This window comes from Brassica napus, chromosome C5 (assembly GCF_020379485.1).
Source record: "Brassica napus cultivar Da-Ae chromosome C5, Da-Ae, whole genome shotgun sequence".
Classification (NCBI taxonomy): Eukaryota; Viridiplantae; Streptophyta; class Magnoliopsida; order Brassicales; family Brassicaceae; genus Brassica; species Brassica napus.
Window position 1 is genome coordinate 1,550,179 of NC_063448.1, and position 18,553 is coordinate 1,568,731.

General features: G+C 38.9%; 4 protein-coding genes across 5 annotated transcripts; 2 read left to right on the forward strand and 2 right to left on the reverse strand.

Annotated features, from left to right (window-relative positions):
• The first annotated feature begins 2,776 nt into the window (after positions 1–2,776).
• On the forward strand, positions 2,777–4,467 carry LOC106370991 (probable voltage-gated potassium channel subunit beta). Its single transcript, XM_013811001.3, has 5 exons — positions 2,777–3,219; positions 3,411–3,606; positions 3,680–3,823; positions 3,900–4,064; positions 4,154–4,467. Exons 1-5 carry the CDS (start codon positions 2,852–2,854, stop codon positions 4,265–4,267), a joined length of 987 nt encoding a protein of 328 aa, XP_013666455.2. The 5' UTR covers positions 2,777–2,851; the 3' UTR covers positions 4,268–4,467.
• Positions 4,468–4,680: 213 nt separating this feature from the next.
• Positions 4,681–9,255, forward strand: LOC125587390. Of its 2 annotated transcripts, none has more exons than XM_048757734.1 (8): positions 4,681–5,290; positions 5,487–7,398; positions 7,472–7,774; positions 7,855–8,258; positions 8,323–8,470; positions 8,548–8,670; positions 8,743–8,830; positions 8,906–9,255. In XM_048757734.1, exons 2-8 carry the CDS (start codon positions 5,614–5,616, stop codon positions 9,079–9,081), a joined length of 3,027 nt encoding a protein of 1,008 aa, XP_048613691.1. In that variant the 5' UTR covers positions 4,681–5,290; positions 5,487–5,613; the 3' UTR covers positions 9,082–9,255. The 2 variants fall into 2 exon arrangements, with proteins under 2 accessions (XP_048613691.1, XP_048613690.1); XM_048757733.1 differs by having other exon boundaries at positions 5,611–7,398.
• Positions 9,256–9,343: 88 nt separating this feature from the next.
• Positions 9,344–12,074, reverse strand: LOC106370990 (nucleolar GTP-binding protein 1). Its single transcript, XM_013810999.3, has 3 exons — positions 11,926–12,074; positions 9,616–11,669; positions 9,344–9,529 (listed from the first exon to the last, which is right to left on the reverse strand). The coding sequence occupies exon 2, from the start codon at positions 11,652–11,654 to the stop codon at positions 9,633–9,635; it is 2,022 nt and encodes a 673-aa protein (XP_013666453.2). The 5' UTR covers positions 11,655–11,669; positions 11,926–12,074; the 3' UTR covers positions 9,344–9,529; positions 9,616–9,632.
• A 185-nt stretch (positions 12,075–12,259) lies between these two features.
• LOC106410509 (chromosome transmission fidelity protein 18 homolog) lies at positions 12,260–18,522 on the reverse strand. Its single transcript, XM_048757735.1, has 23 exons — positions 17,830–18,522; positions 17,617–17,750; positions 17,364–17,425; positions 17,137–17,274; positions 16,790–17,062; positions 16,589–16,675; positions 16,240–16,341; positions 16,073–16,138; positions 15,668–15,828; positions 15,423–15,467; positions 15,038–15,111; positions 14,829–14,896; positions 14,536–14,604; positions 14,355–14,452; positions 14,203–14,284; positions 14,019–14,097; positions 13,852–13,939; positions 13,615–13,768; positions 13,314–13,505; positions 13,165–13,224; positions 12,836–13,062; positions 12,657–12,756; positions 12,260–12,526 (listed from the first exon to the last, which is right to left on the reverse strand). Exons 1-23 carry the CDS (start codon positions 18,336–18,338, stop codon positions 12,473–12,475), a joined length of 2,922 nt encoding a protein of 973 aa, XP_048613692.1. The 5' UTR covers positions 18,339–18,522; the 3' UTR covers positions 12,260–12,472.
• Positions 18,523–18,553: the final 31 nt, after the last annotated feature.

Sequence of the window (18,553 nt, forward strand, 5' to 3'; positions counted from 1 at the left end):
AAATTGTTCTAACTATGCGGTGGTATTATATCATGAAGCAAAACAAATACAAAAAATGCATGTATCTGTAAAGCTCGTAGAGAGACTATCATCCTGCCAAAGTTTATCATATTATTTTTGTTGGTATTAAAGGTAAAAACCAATGTTCAAAAATTGGTAAGTGATAACTAAGAGATTTATAGAAGATTAATGATTAGACGGACATCTAAACTAATTTTTGAACGACCTGATCGAATTGTTAAAAATTGGTATAGAAAAGGTTGTTTCATTTAGGCCTGACCGGTTTTTAGAAAAGCTCTAATATATAGAAGGTTTTTGCAGTAATAAAAATATTATATTCTACTGATTAGGTATTTGCTCGATTGTGACTCGTATATATTCACAGTTTTCTTTAAATCGTTAGTACACGATTTCAACATTTTTTTAAAAAAAATTGTCAACAGAAGGAAAGAAAGAAAGAAAGAAAAACTTCGAAATGTTAGAGAAGACAAACGAATCACATGGGAGCTCACTGTGCCTTTCTAACAAATGAGAGCTGGAGAGTTGCAATCTCATTCAAGTCCCACAAATTTCTCCTTAACGTTTTGGGAGACAACATAATTAGGCAATTGATGCGGTGAAGGTGTGTGTTCCCTATTCATGGGGGATCCACCCAAGTCCACATCATCACCGCTGCAAAAGCAATATCCTATCCTAAACTGTAACATTAACCTTCAAGTAGTTTACTTCTGAAAATTAAACGAACGGGAATATTTTCAAGTCTTAGTTAGAATCAAATGACATTCGTACACAAAACTAGAATAAAATACCAATGACTAACTTAGCAAAAAAAAAAAATCTACCAAAACATTGGCATGTCGTGGAACAAAAATGGAAAACAATAATTGTAGTACATGGTCATATATCGTGGATAGGCCTGGGCACGGATCGGATATTCAGGTTTTTAAAGGTATTTATGATTTGCTTCGTATGTCACATATATCTAATTTTTCGATTTGCTTTGCTTCGGAAAAATATGGATATTCGGAAAAATATGAATATTCGGAAAAACAGATATCCGGAAAATAAATAGATATATGCGGATATTTACGAATACTTACGGATATCTCATATTTTTTTATTAATACAAATAATCTTAAAATTTTGATACAAATTTGTTTTGTAAAATATTTTTTTGCATGATATATATGATAAAATTTAAAAGAAGTAGTGAATCTACATATTTTGTAAAAAAATTTGAACTTAGTTAACAATTATAATAACACAAAACTTAAGAAAAAATTATCATTATCATAAATGTGTTCTCTTCCTTTTATGTAATATTTTTATGTAATACTTTTATATAAGTAATAATGTGAATATAATTTATCAAATCATATGTTAGAATAATAATTATATAATTTTATACATTAATTTTTTTAAATATAATCAAGATATACATGTATTTATATATTGCCGGATCGGATCAGATATCCGCTTCCCAAAATTTTAATATTTGTGATTTTCTTCGATTTTAACGGATATTGATTTTTAGTAATTGCTTTGATTCAAAAGTTTACGGATATCCGGAATTTTCGGATCGAATCGAAACGAATAACGAATCGAATCAAATTTAACAGATAAAATGTCCTGATCGTGGATATCATGAAATTCTTTGAATGTGTTATTTAAATCATATATCTTAGACAGTAAAATATCATTTGTTATAAGATTATAAAATATCAAGATAACAATGTCGGATATATAACACAAAAATGATTAGTATCACTGAAGAAAGGATCAGAAAAGCTAAAATATGACTTGATAACGTACGCATAAATGAATATAAGAAATCAATGAAAAATGTCAACCCTTGGTTGGAGATTTAGGCGAACCTTTTAATCTTTGCCTTCTTCTTTTCTTGGTGGCCAATAAAACTGGAATTTTCTTTAAGATGGGTAACGAAGCAAAACCCCACACTCACATGCCATCAAATGCAATATGTCTCCCCAACCCATTCATTACCAACTAAACTTATAATTTCACAGACTCTACCTAATATCTACTCATAGTTATAAGGAACTTGATTCTCAAACAATATTATTAAATCTGTACTTTTTTCTAAAATTCCCTAGTATCCACATGCATAATGGTTAAATTTAACCCCCCTTTTTTTTTTTGCTTGAAACTTGTTTTGTTACATAGTAAAATAGCGAAATATATAGACCCTATGGCTTACAAAATAATTCTGTAGAATACAATCAGTCTGTGGATGATATTATCTTTCAAATTTTTTAAAAAGTTTCAGAGTACTTTAAAAATGTCAAATTGGTATTAAAAATGCCGTTCCATAAAGTTATATAATTGTTGTAATAAATAGAACCAAAAACATCATTTCAAGATTTGACGGTTGGCAGCTCATTCGTAAAATTTCTGAAATTAGACATGTTAATAATAAACAATGTCATGTCAATGTCTTGTTTCCAAAACCCACCATCTCACTGAGTGAATAACTCGAAAAAAAAAAAGTTCTGGAAAACTTAGATACTAATGGGCCTTTAATAGGCCTACACAGAAACAAAGCCCAAAATAAACAGCTTGAAAAAGAATTCAAAATGAATTTATTTTCTATCTGTGTGAACGTGAGTGTAAGCAAAAGAAGCATATTCCCAAGTGGGAGTGACAGAGCCATGCCACGTGACAGTGACTCAGACGCTGGAAACCGGTTAACATAAACCGGAAAATTAAAACCAAACCGGTAGTTTATTCGTTCTTTCACAATCATCACTTATGTTTGGGTAATAAAAGGTACTTACCATCATCTCTTCAGACAGAGATTCGATCAGACAGATTTGTCTCAATTTCTACAAAAATGCAGTACAAGAATCTGGGTAAATCGGGATTGAAAGTGAGCACGCTCTCGTTCGGAGCGTGGGTCACTTTCGGCAACCAGCTCGACGTGAAAGAAGCCAAATCGATTCTCCAGTGCTGCCGTGATCACGGAGTCAACTTCTTCGACAACGCCGAGGTCTACGCCAATGGCCGAGCTGAGGAGATTATGGGTCAGGCGATTCGCGAGCTGGGCTGGCGCCGATCCGACATCGTCGTCTCCACCAAGATCTTCTGGGGTGGTCCTGGTCCTAACGACAAGGGTTTGTCTAGGAAACATATCGTCGAAGGAACCAAAGCTTCTCTCAAAAGACTCGATATGGACTACGTTGATGTCCTCTATTGCCACAGGTGATAAAAAGATTTGATTTTTATTCTTTCTTGAAGATCTAATTTAGGGGTTTAGTTTCTATATTTGTCTCATTTGAGATCTTGACAAGAACTAATTTTTCAAAAAGTTGCCATCTTTGGATTGATCTTAATACTATATCTATTTATGTATATGCATTTTATTTTTGTATTGGGTTTATTATGTGTCACAGGCCTGATGCTTCAACACCTATAGAAGAGACAGTGAGGGCGATGAACTACGTGATTGATAAGGGTTGGGCGTTCTACTGGGGAACAAGTGAATGGTCAGCTCAGCAAATCACAGAGGCATGGGGAGCTGCTGAGAGGCTGGATTTGGTTGGTCCTATCGTGGAGCAGCCTGAGTACAACATGTTCGCTAGGCACAAAGTTTGTAATCTCCAACACTTTAGTTACATCCTTGGATCTCTTCTTGTTAAAGCCTTAAGTTGTTGTTGTGTAGGTTGAGTCAGAGTTTCTTCCTCTGTACACTAACCATGGCATAGGTCTCACTACTTGGAGCCCACTCGCGTCTGGTGTGCTTACCGGTAAATACAACAAGGGGTCTATTCCTTCAGACAGCCGGTTTGCGTTGGAGAACTACAAAGTATATTTCCTTTTGTATTTATTTGAGCTCTCTCTCTCTCTCTGCTTCTGCATCTAATACATAACTTGTTTTGCAGAACCTTGCCAATAGATCACTTGTGGATGACGTGCTGAAGAAAGTAAGCGGTCTCAAACCGATTGCAGATGAGCTAGGTGTGACCTTGGCTCAGCTTGCGATCGCATGGTGTGCTTCAAATCCTAATGTGTCATCCGTTATCACCGGTGCCACAAGAGAGTCACAGGTTAGTTCTTCAATAGGAACATATATAGTGGATGTTAGTCTACAATTCAATCTTAATATTTTGGTTTTTTTGGGGGGTGCCTTACACAGATTCAAGAAAACATGAAGGCTGTTGATGTGATCCCATTGTTGACGCCACATGTCCTGGACAAGATCGAGCAAGTTATACAGAGCAAACCTAAACGTCCTGAATCATACCGGTAAAAACCTAATCCTGAGATCATTTGGAGGGTGAGTGATGGTTGTTCTTGGAAGTTGCCACGTGTTGGCTTTGTTTGTTCTCATATGCATTTTAAGACTCAGAGAGAGACAGAGAAAGAGTACTATGTGTTGTTTTTAGTTTTGTTGTTTACACTTTCTAAAACTGGTCTATTGTTAGTGAAACTTAAAAGTTGGTTCTTGTAGTTGCAATGTCACGAGGTCAGTAGTATATTGAAAAGCTCATCAAAACGGTTGTTAAAAAACTAAATATAAAGTATTTATTATAATTAACTCTTTTACAAGTTTTTATTTTATAAAAAAACAGAGGAAGTGAAGATATAATACTACTACTAATTTAGAGACTTGATGGAAAAGTAAGTAATGCTGAACGTGCACATCATAATGTCACCACCATCCTAGTCTAATGTTTAGTCTACCTTTTGCCAATTATTTAGGTTCTTTTAAAACATTCATGCACGTACATTTCTGATTTCACCGTAATTTTTAAAAAACTAATTTAGGATATTCTGTTTTATTTAGTTAAATCAGAAGTTTTTAGAATTGTCTAAAGAAAGTAAGAAAATAGATAAAATCGTCCCTCCTAAAACCTTCACATGATCAATTTACTATTTGAGGAAAAAAAAAGTTTTAAATCCGGATTAAATATTTATTAATAGGTAGATGATCTCAAGAGTACAAGTGAAACAAATAAAATCAATTTTTTTTTATTAATTTATAGTCTTTATAGAAAGAAAAAAAAATAGAAAGAGAAGTTAGTTATTGGAGTTTTGTCGTCTCTCTCACCACCACCACACACCCGCGTTTTTATTTTTTTGAGAGCGCTTCTCAGCGTCTCTCTCTCTCGTAAATCAAAAAACCTCTCAAACTTTCGTATCCTTTTTTACACAAACTTCGATTAACATTCTTCACGTTTACCCAAAAAATCTCTTTTTTCGTGTGTCATCCATCGTTCTCCTCCTCCTCCTCCATTGTTAAATCTCGTTCGCCATTTGCCATTTTCACCAGGTAAAAGCTTCAATTTTTATTATTCCCTACCAACAAGATTTGATCTTTATTTATGATCTGGCTCTTAATTGTATGTTTTTTTAAATATATATATATATACATTTGAATCCAAAATGTCAATACACGTTTGAATGAGGATCAGTCTCTGATCTCTGTTTGATTTTTTTTTTTTTTTTGTTAAAATATGATCTTGTAGCTAGTTGTGTTCATTGGAGGCGCAACCTGTTCGTTATAATTCCTCAAAGAGCTTAGAAGAATTAAGAAAAAAAATTCTCTTTTTGGGAGAGGAAGAAAGAATAAGCCTTTTTTTTTGGTGTTAGGACATGAGAATGGAGTTCCCTGGCAGATCCAATCATCATCACTTATATAATAATGACGGTTGTGGTAATAACACGCGTGATGACGACGATGTCTGTTCTCAGACAGGAGAGGAGTTTTCAAACGAGTTCTTAAGGGATGTTGCTGCTCAACGAAGACCACAGCTTGTTCCTAACAGAAACGCTGAGGCTAATAATCATAACAATCGACATCTTGTTTACGAGGATTTCAATAGGATCCTTGGTCTTCAGAGAGTCGATTCCAACATCTCAGAAGGTGTTACTAATCATCCCTCCAATGTTGTTGCTGACTCGCCTCGGAGGACTGCAACAACAACAACATCAGATGTTTTTATGCCTGAGATCTTGAAGCTTCTTTGCAGCTTTGGGGGAAGGATCTTACAGAGACCTGGCGACGGGAAGCTTAGATACATAGGAGGGGAGACTCGGATCATCTCCATACGGAAACACGTTGGATTAAACGAGCTGATGCACAAGACTTACGCTTTGTGCAACCATCCGCACACGATCAAGTACCAGTTGCCTGGAGAAGATCTTGATGCGCTTATATCCGTTTGCTCTGATGAGGATCTTCTTCATATGATTGAAGAGTATCAAGAAGCTGAAACGAAAGGTGGTTCTCAGAGGATAAGAGTCTTTCTTGTCTCTTCTACAGAATCATCGGAGTCTCCCAAGATTTTCAACGAGAGGAACCGAAACACACACCAGCAGAATGATATGGATCATTATCAGTACGTTTCAGCTCTTAATGGTGTTGTGGATGTGAGTCCTCATAAGAGCTCAAGCGGGCAAAGCGGGACGAGTCAGACGACGCAGTTTGGGAACGCTTCGGAGTTTAGTCCCACGTTTCATATCCGAGACTCACCTACTTCAGCTCACAAAGACAGCAACAGTCCAACAACGTTCATGAATCCGTATATGAATCATTTTGTGCCTAGAATGCAGATTCCAAGCAACTCGTTTCTTCAACAGTCTCCTCCGCCATCTCCTTTCTCAGTTCACAAGAGAGCAAACACAGACATCCCTTACTTTGTTGATCAGAATGGTTTCTTTGATAACAACAGTCGCCCTTACTTGGTTCCACCAAACTTCCCACAGCAGCAACATAGGTTCTTGTTTGAGACTAATGCTCTGGCGCAGAATCTTCTTGACAGGAGCCCAAGCGACGATGTTTACCCTCATGGCGGCCAAGGTTATATGGGAGCGACGCTTAAGAAAAACGCTCTCTCTGATCCACAGCTTCATGACGAGAGCCAAATCAACAATGGGCTAGAAGCGTTTACTAGACAACCGTGGAAGATACTGAGGAAGAAACTGCATGTTGTGGCTACTTCAAAGTGGGAAGAAGATAGTGATGATATCTATTTCAAGAAACCGGAAGGCGGGAGGAGGAGCAAGGAGCTTGATCTCAACATTGAACCTCCTGATAGTTTGATGGACCGTGATCATACTTTTGATCAGTCATCATCAAAGAAACATGGTACTAGTTATTTCAGTCCGAATTATCAACCATCTGCTCAGCTTACTTCAAGTGATTCAGGAAGCTCAGTTTTTTCTCTATCAACCAACACCAACGAGAATCATGTTGGTGGTTCGAGGGACAAATCAAATGGAGGTTTCCAGCATGACATCTCACTAGATATTCTCATCAGAAACAACCACACTTCAGATACAGATCAAAAGTCAAGTAGTCAAGCAGATTACTCCTCACCCAACAAACTTTTCCCAGACGAACGTCTGAGACAGAAGGAGCCTATGGTTCCCAGATGTGTAAGCATAGTTTACCTTATTCCTTGTGCAAAGGTAGCAATTGTTTTTTGAGTTTCTGTCTAACTGGGTGCAGGTTTTGGAGTCAAATAATGATGATTCAGAAACTCATTCTCTTCCTAAAGATGAGAGCTTTCACTATTGCGGAATGCCACTTAGGAGGGTGGGAAGCAGAGATGCTGCTTTTATTCACACACAGGACTCTGATGATTTCTTCAGACACAAGCTGCTTGTTCCACAGTTCATGGTTGAGGATGTGACGAACGAAGAAAACGCTGATAGTCTCTTGTCAGCTACCATTGTCCCTCATGTACAAAGTGAGTCAGACGATGATCACAAATCTTACACAAGAGAGGAAGAGAATAAAAATGCAAACGAGGTACAAACAAGATCGCTATTTAGTTATGTCTTATTATATTAGAAGGTTCTGGCTTCCCTATGTTCTTTGTTACATTGCAGGAAAAGTATAAGAAAAGCAGAAACACTGATGAATCATTCAGCGAAGCTGCAATGGTTGAAATGGAAGCTGGAATCTACGGCTTGCAAATAATCAAGAACACTGATCTCGAAGACTTGCACGAGCTAGGATCGGGTACATTTGGAACTGTTTACTATGGGAAGTGGAGAGGAACTGATGTAGCTATCAAGAGGATAAAGAATAGCTGCTTCTCTGGTGGATCGTCAGAGCAAGCACGACAGACTAAAGATTTCTGGAGAGAAGCTCGGATATTGGCGAATCTGCACCATCCGAATGTGGTGGCCTTTTATGGAGTTGTACCAGATGGACCTGGTGGAACAATGGCAACAGTTACCGAGTATATGGTGAACGGATCTTTAAGACATGTCTTGCAGAGAAAAGACAGGTATATGATTATATGTCAAAATGATTCGTAGGACCTTCTACTGATGGAAACTATTTTTGGACAGATCGCTAGATAGGCGCAAAAGGTTGATGCTAACTCTAGATGCTGCGTTTGGCATGGAGTATTTGCATATGAAGAATATTGTTCATTTTGATCTCAAATGTGATAACTTGCTTGTAAACTTGAGGGATCCACAACGACCCATTTGCAAGGTAAACCTATTCCCCCAAAATCACACCGTCTTCGTTTTTTTTGCTCATCTCAGTATCTCATTGTTCTATATTTACAGGTTGGTGATTTTGGACTGTCGAGAATAAAAAGAAACACGCTTGTGTCTGGTGGAGTAAGAGGAACTCTCCCATGGATGGCGCCAGAGCTGCTAAATGGGAGCAGCAATCGCGTCTCAGAGAAAGTACTGTGTTGAGTCCAAAACATTAAGTCTCTATCGATGTAACAAACAAAACTTATATGTTTGTTTTTGCAGGTAGATGTTTTCTCATTTGGTATCGCCATGTGGGAGATTTTAACAGGAGAAGAACCATATGCGAATCTTCACTGCGGTGCCATCATTGGTATGTTTACAGCAGCAACACTTCCTAAAAGTATATTTGATTTTGATGTGTTTTGTTTGTTTGATATAAATGAAGGTGGGATTGTGAACAATACGCTGAGACCTCAGGTACCTGAACGGTGTGAATCAGAGTGGAGGAAGTTGATGGAGCAATGCTGGTCGTTTGATCCTGGAGTAAGACCATCGTTCACTGAGATTGTTGATCGGCTAAGGTCAATGACTGTTGCCTTGCAACCCAAGCGACGAACCTAAATGCTCTCTCTAATGAATATTTAGAGAAGCAAAAAAAAAAAAATACTCAACGTAAGTTGTGCGGAGTCTGTAAATTAGTATTTGAGGCATCTACTGGTTCAGGTAAAAAGTTGTATGTATACACAAAGATAAGTTGATGGTCTATTTGAGTAACAATACAATTTTTTTCTTTTATTTATTGTAAGAAATATCTTTTCTGCATCAAAAGAAAATAATTTACATAAGATCTTGAAGGTACTAATAAACACTGAAGCATCAAACATTTAATTAAAATAAAATCCATTAAACGATTCTTAGTCCTCAAAACACATTGGTCGCAGAAGAAGCTACAATGTTTCATATCATGTCTGTAGGAAAACAACAAAAGATGCATAGCATAATAATAATAGTAAACAAAAGGTAAAGTAAAATCCAAAACTTGAGAGATGTTCTTCAATCGATCCATTTCCTGCAAGAAACCAAACAATGTAAAATTAATTAATGCCGAGAGATTGCAAACAATTATCATCGATCAGATGATGCAGGCAACAGTACCTTGTTTGGCTTCTTCATCAACGCCTATCCGTTTTTCCTTTCCCTCTCTTCCCTGAGAACAAGTGCTTAGGTCTCAGAGTCGGTATAACTCTATCAGCTTCACCACGTCTTGCATTCTTGTCTCTCTTTTTGTGAGAGCTGTTGCTAATCTTAATCGCCGCCTTCTTCTGAGTAGAGTCTTTGAACCCTTCACCAGGCACGACTTCATGAGCAGGAGGTCTTGACTGTGATCTCGCTATCGACATAGACCTCGACCTTGACCTCACACGCAGCTTCTTGTTCGCCTGTTGCTGCTCATCGTCCACTTCCATTGCATCATCGTCGCCTGCATCTTCTGATCGATCCCTCTTCCGCCCTCTAGACTTGCTTCTCGCGCGGTCCACTGCAGAAGACGGATCAAGCCCCAGAGACGAAAGCTCCCTACCCATTCTCTTAGTCGTATACTTCTTGTCCTTGTCGAACTTCCTAGGGACGGTTGATCTGTTCTGCGCAACGGTCTTCTTGAGCCTGTGCTCTCGGATGAGCACAGCTTTCTTGTTCCTAATCTTAGCAAGCTGCTGCTTCTGCTCCTCCGTGAGCTCTTCCCCGTCCATCTCGAAGTCCTCTTCTTCAGTGTTAGCCTGCCTTATCTCTTCCTCACGCTCCAGCTCCTCGAGCCTCAACAAAATATCCGGATCGATGAAGTCAGCAACGTTGTGTCCGTCGAGAATCTCAGGCATTATGTCCTCCTTCCACTCTTCATGATGCAAGATGTAGTGCTTCCTCAAGCTAGCGGAGTAAACTCCAGCTCCACCGTTCTCCTCTTCCAAATCCTTCTCCGTCTTCCTCTTCTCCTTCTCAGCAGCCTCCTTAGCCTTAGCCTCCAGAACCACCTGAGGTATACAAGCAGGTCTCTCAACGTTATCACGAGGCTTCGGCATCGCGACATGGAACCTGTTCAAGTGATCATTAATCTTCTTGGACTTCATCTTCGCCTCAACTCTCTGATCCAACAGCCTCTCGCAAGCAGCGTTCTTCACAGCCATCACGCCCTCTTCCGTCAGAGTACTCATCTTCAACAGCACCGCTTCCTCACCCGCTCCCATAGCAGTCTTCATGGCCTCAGCCTTCATCTCCTCAATCAGCCTCCTATCTTCCTCAGACACATTCTCCATGGGCATCAGATCAGTCTTGTTACAGACAATCACCAAAGGCTTGTTCATAAACAAAGACTTAATACTATGGAAAAGCGCAGCCTGCTGAGCAATAGTATAACCACAAGACCCGGAGATATCCAAAAAGAACAAAACCGCAGCTCGAAGATGCGCTAAAGCAGTAATACTACACATCTCAATAATGTTCCTATCCTCAAACGGCCTGTCCAAAATCCCAGGCGTGTCAATCACCTGATACCTCAAGTACTTGTAATCAGTATGACCAACGAACAACGACTTCGTAGTGAAAGCATAAGGCTGCACATCAACATCAGCTCTAGTCACTTTATTCATAAAAGAACTCTTCCCAACATTAGGATACCCACAGATCAACACAGTCCTCGTGTTCGGATCAATGGAAGGAAGCCTCGCCATATGCTGCCTGATCTGCTCAAGGTAAGCCAAACTCGGAGTAATCCTCTTCAACACAGTGCACATACGACCAAGAGCAGCCACTTTAAGACACTTGCAACGGTACAGAGAGTCACCATACTTTAGCAGCTTGACGTAATCTTTTGCTATCTTACTGATCAAGTTTCTGGCGGTGTTGACTTGTCCCAGGGCGAGCTTGTAGTGGTCCTTGTTGTAGAGGACGTGGAGGAGGTCACCGTAGAAAGGGTGGATCTGGTCGAGGCGAGGGAACTCTTCGATGATGGTGGAGAGCTTCTCGTGGAAGTTGGTCTGAGTGTACTTGACTTTGCGCATGTAGAACTGGCGCAGGCGGTTGATTTTGTAGCCCTTGTGGACGACGGTTGGGGTCTGGCGCTGGGTTCGGGAGAGGATGATGTCGATGAAGACTTTCCCGTTGGGGACGACTGTGATCTTCTTGAAATTGTATTGCACCATCTTTTGCTTATTGGTCTGTTACATATTGATAACAAATTTGGATTAATACATCACCATAACAAATCAATATGCATAAATTGCAGTAATCCTGTCACAGGCTTAAGCTTATAATAAAGTAAAATGTGAGAAGCTTTGTTATGAGCAGCAAATTAAAATCGGAACAAAGAAGCAAAAATCTTAATGAAAAATTGAAGCTAGGAATCGAAGGGAATATTAGAGAGGAGAGACTTAACTACACAAACGAAAGGGAGCTAAGGATTGAGAGACTTACGTTGAGAAACCGAAGGGTAGAGAAGAGGGAATCGAGCCGTCTAAGTAATGACGGACGAGACTGTTTCTCGGTGATGAGGTGCTCAAATATGTAGTGAAGAAGAAAAGCCCTAAACCCTAGAATAAAACGGCGTCGTACGGAAGATGCAAACCAGCTGTACATTGAATCAGAATAAACCCGGCCTTAACCGGGCTGAGCTGGTTTAATTTTGACAATGAGTTGATACACATTTTATTTTCCCGACATTTTCTTATTTAACTTTTTTATCTGAAAGTGTTCTTTGTTCTTTGATTAATAACGGTTTTGCCAAGATTATAGGTTTTTGAACAAAGTATGATAAAAACAAAAATTAATGTTGTTGCAACAAATAATGGTATACAAGTATCATTTTCCCTCTTTGCTCATCAGTCACCATAAGCAACCGTCTCACATCTTTGACTGCTACACATACACTCAACCTTAATCCACATTTGGTCGAAAGAGGAAGTAAGAAGCTTTTTGTTTTGCATTTATGCATCAATTTACTAAGGCTTCCTCCACTGCAGAATCACAGTAGAAACTCCCTCATTCTCACCGGTCTCTTCACAGCATTTGTGAAACCCTGTTAAGTGCAATATACACACATCAGTGGAAATAATACAATCCTTGAATATTTTGGTTTTAGCCTAACGCCTGGCTCCATGGTGTCATCTTAGAGTCATCCTTTTGTTGAGTTATTGGTTGTGACATACCTCGTTAAACTTGAAGAGAAGAGGGCGTGAATCTCTTTTTGCGGTAGCTCGCTTTTGCACATCCTCTGGATCTTCATAATCCTTCCTCGACTTCCTAAACCTTTTCTTGACCAACCATGCAATTAGTATACGATCATCATGGCACTGAACGTGATAAAGCACGAAACAGAAACAAGTACCTGTCGAAGAAACTATGGGCGGTGCGAGATGCTTTCTTCACATCACTAGGTTTGGCGCTTTCAACTGAGACTGATGGAGGTTTTGAGGTAACTGGATTTTTGTGACTCTCCTTTGAAGCAGCAATAGTTTTCCTGACTAAGTCTGGATTTATTTTCCTAATTTCGGGTGGTTTGCTCAAGATACCGGACCTTCCTCCACTTGCTTGCAATATCTTCTGCTTCTCAACCTGAGTTTTTAAACATTTATTTGAAAACCAGACAATCAGTATCTTCATGCCACTAAAGACACAATTTATAATAAATTCCGCGGAAGAAGATGCGAGACTTACTTCATGTACCAACAGTTGTTTCATTGCTAAGGTGAGTATGTGATGTTTAAACTGGTGACCCTGTCAAATTGTTAGAAAGGCGATTAGTATTATCCCCGAAGGAAAACTACAGTGGTCAGATGCTAAGACAAAAGAAACAGAAACAAAACCTTGAAACTAATGAAATCAAATAGATGTGGATCTAAAGCAAGAACTGAAGGATCTGAAGCAGCACCCTCCCTGAGGCTACTCATAGCAGGATCAAGTTTCACATTTTTATAAGTCAAAGAATAAGAATGCATAAGTATGACCAAACTCGCCAGTTGATCCTTTTGCCTCTCTGATAGCAAATGTGATGCCACCTGAGGAGCGTAGCAAGATGTTATCCTTATAAGAAAAGTAGGATATGTGGAAATAAGAATGTTGGTGTAAATCGGGAAAGGATCAGTGAGTAAGCAAATGAAGACATACTGGTCTAAGAGTTGGTGGAGAAAGAATATGCAGTAGCGGGGAAACAGAGTCTTCTACGAAAGACTTGATGGATAAATGCCTCCCAATATAGGGAGGTATCTTGTGGTGCCAAGACCGCAGGGACTCCTGCTTTTCCACCAATAGGGTGCGACATCTGGCATATTTTATATTGAGTACTTGTCAGTAGAGACGCTGAAATGCCTTTCGTAATCAATATAAAGATGACACCAAAATCACCTGTGATATGACTTAGGCCATTGAATAGTTGGTCTTTGAATCTGGGCCACTCGACGATGTATAGGTATCACCAGGCTAGGTAAATAAGCTGCATCACAAGGTTAAAGCAGTATTATTTACAGGACTTAATAAAATCATCTAAAGTTTTAAAGGCTTTAGTGCTTTACCGTAAAGATGCATTTGCTGGGTGCGCATAATATATCGATGCAGCAAATCAGAGGTTCCAAGACAGTCCAAGCAGCTAACCTTCAAATCAAAAGGATTACACATAACAAGATTTCAGAACATAACCGCAAAAAACATACAGAACGAAACAGTTACAGCTCACTAGACATCATTAGTTTGCCTTACTGTTTTGTCCATCGCCGGATCATGGTATTGAAGCTGCAAAACGTTTTCATGTATTCCATCGAAAATCAAATCATAATCACCCCTGCACATTCAGTTAACTACTTAAGCATAAAGGAGTAAAGGATACGAGGAAGTCATTGCTTTGTACGTACCGACTGGATACGAGGGAGTGTAAGAAATCAAACTTTTTGGCCTCACTGCCAGAAGCGTCGTTAGAACGTTCTCGTTTCATTTTTCTCTTGTTGAATATCTAAAAAGGAAAAGAGGTGTGAATATTCTATGAAGTAGATCTGTAAGTAAACAATCTACGACACTTAATTGTGCTTTCATTACCTCTTTCCAGATATCAAAGAGACTCTTTGACATGTCTTTCCGCCCAACAACTTGAGAACCAAGGTCGATCTAAAAGAAAAGAACGAAGCAATTGTTTAGCTTATTAGAAAACTCAATCTCCCAGAATGAAAAATCAAATAGACATTTTCAGTTTCAGTCGTTTCTTCTCATGTAAACTTAGAATATTCACTGAGTCAAAGCTTTCCACAAGGTACAAAGTTCTGGAGTTTTGCTAAATCAAAATGAGGGTGGGTAAAAACACTCAGCCGGCAAGAAGCGCATCAAAGACTCACCACATTGAGGGTTTCATTCTTCTTGTTGAGAAATTGCAGTGTGTTCAAGCAAGAGCGTATATCGCATTCTGTTGCCGCCAAATAAAACGCAAAAGATAGCACTCATTTAGGAAGTCTTCTCTATATAGTTAAGAGTAATATGAGATCATCCTCATCGGCAAAGGACCAAACTAAAATGAACATGAACATATGGAAAGGGAGAAAGATACCAGTGTAATCCGCAAGGGCACTAAGACCGAAAGATCTTGTTTTCATCCCCTCCATGTTACAAATATACTTGAGCCTGTCATTTATACATTTCAGCCTAGTAAGGCAATTGATAGATAAATAAATACGGGAAGAAGTTTACTAAATGGAATTTGAATATAGTTCACTGATTCTAATGCAACATACAAATCATTAAGGTATTATTTCTACATATCAATCACATCTTGTGGAAAGACAAATTTCCAGACTTGAAACCCAGAGAGGAAACTAGTTTACCGGTGACTGACAGTTACCAATGACTGTACGTACACTCATCAAAATGAAAGAGACAAAAACAGAAAAAAAAAAAGAATCTTCTCTCGCACAACAAAGTAAGAATATGGTTACCTGTTTACCACACGACTCACTGTTGGTTGAACAAATACATGAACCCTGCAAGAGAAGCACAGGAGCATATCATCATACTAAAAGGCGAAGGTTTATCTAGAATGAGCATTTGATGGCAGATATACTCAATACGTGTCGAAGACAATTAAACATTAGCAAAGCAGTATGCTCTACGTAAAATAGAGCTAGCATCACGAAACAAACAGGAAAAGAGACGCTCTAAGTGAACAGAAAGTCGAACTTACTTCGCTATTTGTCGCAGAGGTCTAAGAGCTGGTACATATAAGTCATTACAGATACAAATGACGGGTCTTGATAGTGGTGCTGTTCGCCGCTCCTTCTTCGAGGAAGTCTTCCCATTATCTATATTTTCCTTGCCTGTAACATGCTTCTTTTCCGCCAACACCTATGCAGAGAAGATACAATTAGATACTAAAATGCTATCACAAAGTTTTTTTCCGAATTGGACTTCAAGACTTCAAACAAATGTAAAATTCAAATAAAGATTAAAAGAAGCAAAGGAGGTCTAGAGTTGCAAGAAAGGTAGCTGAATCTTTCTTATAGAGGTAAAATGCGTAAAGAACTGATAGTCAGTATTTGCTAAACTTAACCTAAATTTCAGAGCCCAGTATAAGCATGCAGATACATACCATCTTTAGAATAACGTCTACTGCTCCTTTTCCATCACCAAGAGCTCCGTCTATCTCATCAATCACCTACACAAATTTTCGTCAATCTCTTCTTCTTCAGACAACTGAGCAATTAAATTTGACATGATGAAATAGGTCCTAGCGAGCATAGAGTAAGCCAAGCATACCAAACATTTAGGTCTAGAGTCAGTTGTGACGGAGTTCATCTGAACTACGTCAAGAATTCTAGTTTCAATGGCTGCTGCTGATCGCTCGTCACTAGCATTGATCTGCAAAATAACACAGGTTGAATCAAACCTAACAAACTAGAACGGAAGAATGAGAATCATGCACATAGAGAAATGGGGCAGCAGCAGAGGTAAATAATGAAGAACCATTTCTTTCAGGAATGATAGCATGGACATTAATCAATGTACTCAATGCAAACCAATAAAAAATTAAACAACGATATGCCCCAGCTTATACATAAGAGAAATTATGAATTTGGCTTGTAAAGGAATGGGTATAGAAGAATACCTCAACAACGCGATATCCACAATGCTTAGCTGCAACATGAGCAAGCGTAGTCTTTCCAAGCCCTGGGGGACCACAGAGCAGAAGGATCTACAACAGCAGTGAAATTAAAAATTTACAGCCGATTCATACTAATGGTTTTAGTATAGACAATGAAAAACAGCTTATTAAGAAAAAATTGAAGTCTAAATCAGTTTATCACACCTTCTGCTCTGGAGGACCGATAAGTTTTGACTTTTTGTTCCGCAAGTCATGATTATCTGTAGCGTTGCTGTCACTCACGTCTGAATTTTTAGGAAATGAAGAACCATCTTTACCCCATCTGTTGAACTGTTTTTTCCTAGTAAAAGCTGAATCTGATTTTTGACGGTGACTTGGTGTAGAATGCCGTTTCAAAGCTGACAATACTTCATCCGTCGTGCTCCTAATTTCAGATCCAAAAACAGAAGCATCCCACTGCTTAAGCCATAACAGAACCTGCAAAGAACATCTAGAAACATCAACTACTGATTCTTGATTCATCTAATTTACCAAGAATCTTTACAAAATACCTCCCGATTGGTCTGCTCATCACTGAGAAGCTCAGTAAACGAGCTCGGAGAATATTTGTCCACCCATAGCCTTTCATGCATTACAGATGTTTCTGCAGCAATGGTTTCATTCTGATCCTCGGAACTAGCTTGCAAGACCTTCAACGTTAAAACATATACTGTTTAGGAAGGAACATAATTATCATCCATTCAAATACTCCGCAAACAAAAATTAATAAGAAACTCACCTTGTTAAATGCCTCTTTCTCTGATTGTTCTAGAAGAACACTGATGGGATCTTTGATAAGACCTACAAAAGGTTAAATAATGCTAAATTAGAGGAAAATAGAGTTCTTGCCGGAAGATTGTCTAGAGTGAAATTCTTCTCGCATACACAACTATGATGAGCCTAAGATCAACAAATAACATATTCTAAAGCTAGACTGAATATATAACCTATGTCCAACTAAAATCAATAAAGCTTAATTGAAAACTTGGTACCATTGGACTTGGCTTTCACATCCAACTTCTTCACATCTTCATCTCCCAAAGCTCGGCTGAATTTAGCATAAACCCTATCTCCTCCGTCCGGGGCCGTAATCGGAAAACACTCCCCGTCTATCTCAGAAGCGTATCTGAACATTCCAATAACGAAATTACTAAAATAGTCAAATAAAATTCACGACTCGGTGATGTCTCGTGAAGAGTAGTAACCTGGACAAAATAGTCTCCTGAGGAATGATAACCTCTTCTTCCTCCTCCATAACATGTGCCACTTTCTTAACCGGCGGTGGCCGTAACCATTCCTCGTCTTCCATCTCCACCCGATTATTATCATCGATTTTGCTTCTCTTCTCCGCGGCTGGAGAAGAGTCTTCGTCAATCGGATCGGACACTAGACTCCTGGGTCGTTTACAGCCGTTGATATCGGGAGATTCCGATCGCCGGAGATTAGCCTCCCGTTCTTCTTCTTTTTCCTCGATTGGGTAAGGGTACGGCGCCTCCTCGAAGTTTAGGTAGTCATCATCTTCTTCTTCTTCGGGATAGTAAGAGTTGGCTTCGAGAAGCTCAAGCTCCTCCGGTAATGGGATATCGAATTCCATTTCCTGATCTGATCGGAACCTTGCGGGGAAGTGGCAAAATCGGAATCTGATGGTGACCTTAAGCGGGAATGAGAGAGAGTTTTTAGCGGGAAAACTCTCAAAGTAGGTTTTAAGGCCCATTAAGTTTTAGGCCCAAAAAAAAGGCTTTGTGAAATGTGTAACATTTAAAAAATCAACCGACAAAATGATTTTAAGACACAGAGATCGTCTTGTGTCATGTCCTGTGCCTCGATTGGTTTAGAATATTTATGGGAATATAGAATTTGAGCTACGAGTCTATTGATTATAAGTATTATATAAACATTTGAACTTTGATGACCTAAGGTCAACAACAA

Bases quoted from the DNA above. Each gene is read 5' to 3' on its own strand.
- LOC106370991 (XM_013811001.3), top strand. From the start codon at position 2,852: ATGCAGTACAAGAATCTGGGTAAATCGGGATTGAAAGTGAGCACGCTC. The intron at 3,220-3,410 runs GTGATAAAAAGA...TATGTGTCACAG, and splicing joins GATGTCCTCTATTGCCACAG to GCCTGATGCTTCAACACCTA. The intron at 3,607-3,679 runs GTTTGTAATCTC...GTTGTTGTGTAG, and splicing joins ACATGTTCGCTAGGCACAAA to GTTGAGTCAGAGTTTCTTCC.
- LOC125587390 (XM_048757734.1), top strand. From the start codon at position 5,614: ATGAGAATGGAGTTCCCTGGCAGATCCAATCATCATCACTTATATAAT. The intron at 8,259-8,322 runs GTATATGATTAT...ATTTTTGGACAG, and splicing joins GTCTTGCAGAGAAAAGACAG to ATCGCTAGATAGGCGCAAAA. The intron at 8,671-8,742 runs GTACTGTGTTGA...TTGTTTTTGCAG, and splicing joins GCAATCGCGTCTCAGAGAAA to GTAGATGTTTTCTCATTTGG.
- LOC106370990 (XM_013810999.3), bottom strand. From the start codon at position 11,654: ATGGTGCAATACAATTTCAAGAAGATCACAGTCGTCCCCAACGGGAAA.
- LOC106410509 (XM_048757735.1), bottom strand. From the start codon at position 18,338: ATGGGCCTTAAAACCTACTTTGAGAGTTTTCCCGCTAAAAACTCTCTC. The intron at 17,426-17,616 runs GTACCAAGTTTT...AACCTTTTGTAG, and splicing joins TGTGAAAGCCAAGTCCAATG to GTCTTATCAAAGATCCCATC. The intron at 13,225-13,313 runs GTTTTGTTTCTG...ACAATTTGACAG, and splicing joins TTGATTTCATTAGTTTCAAG to GGTCACCAGTTTAAACATCA.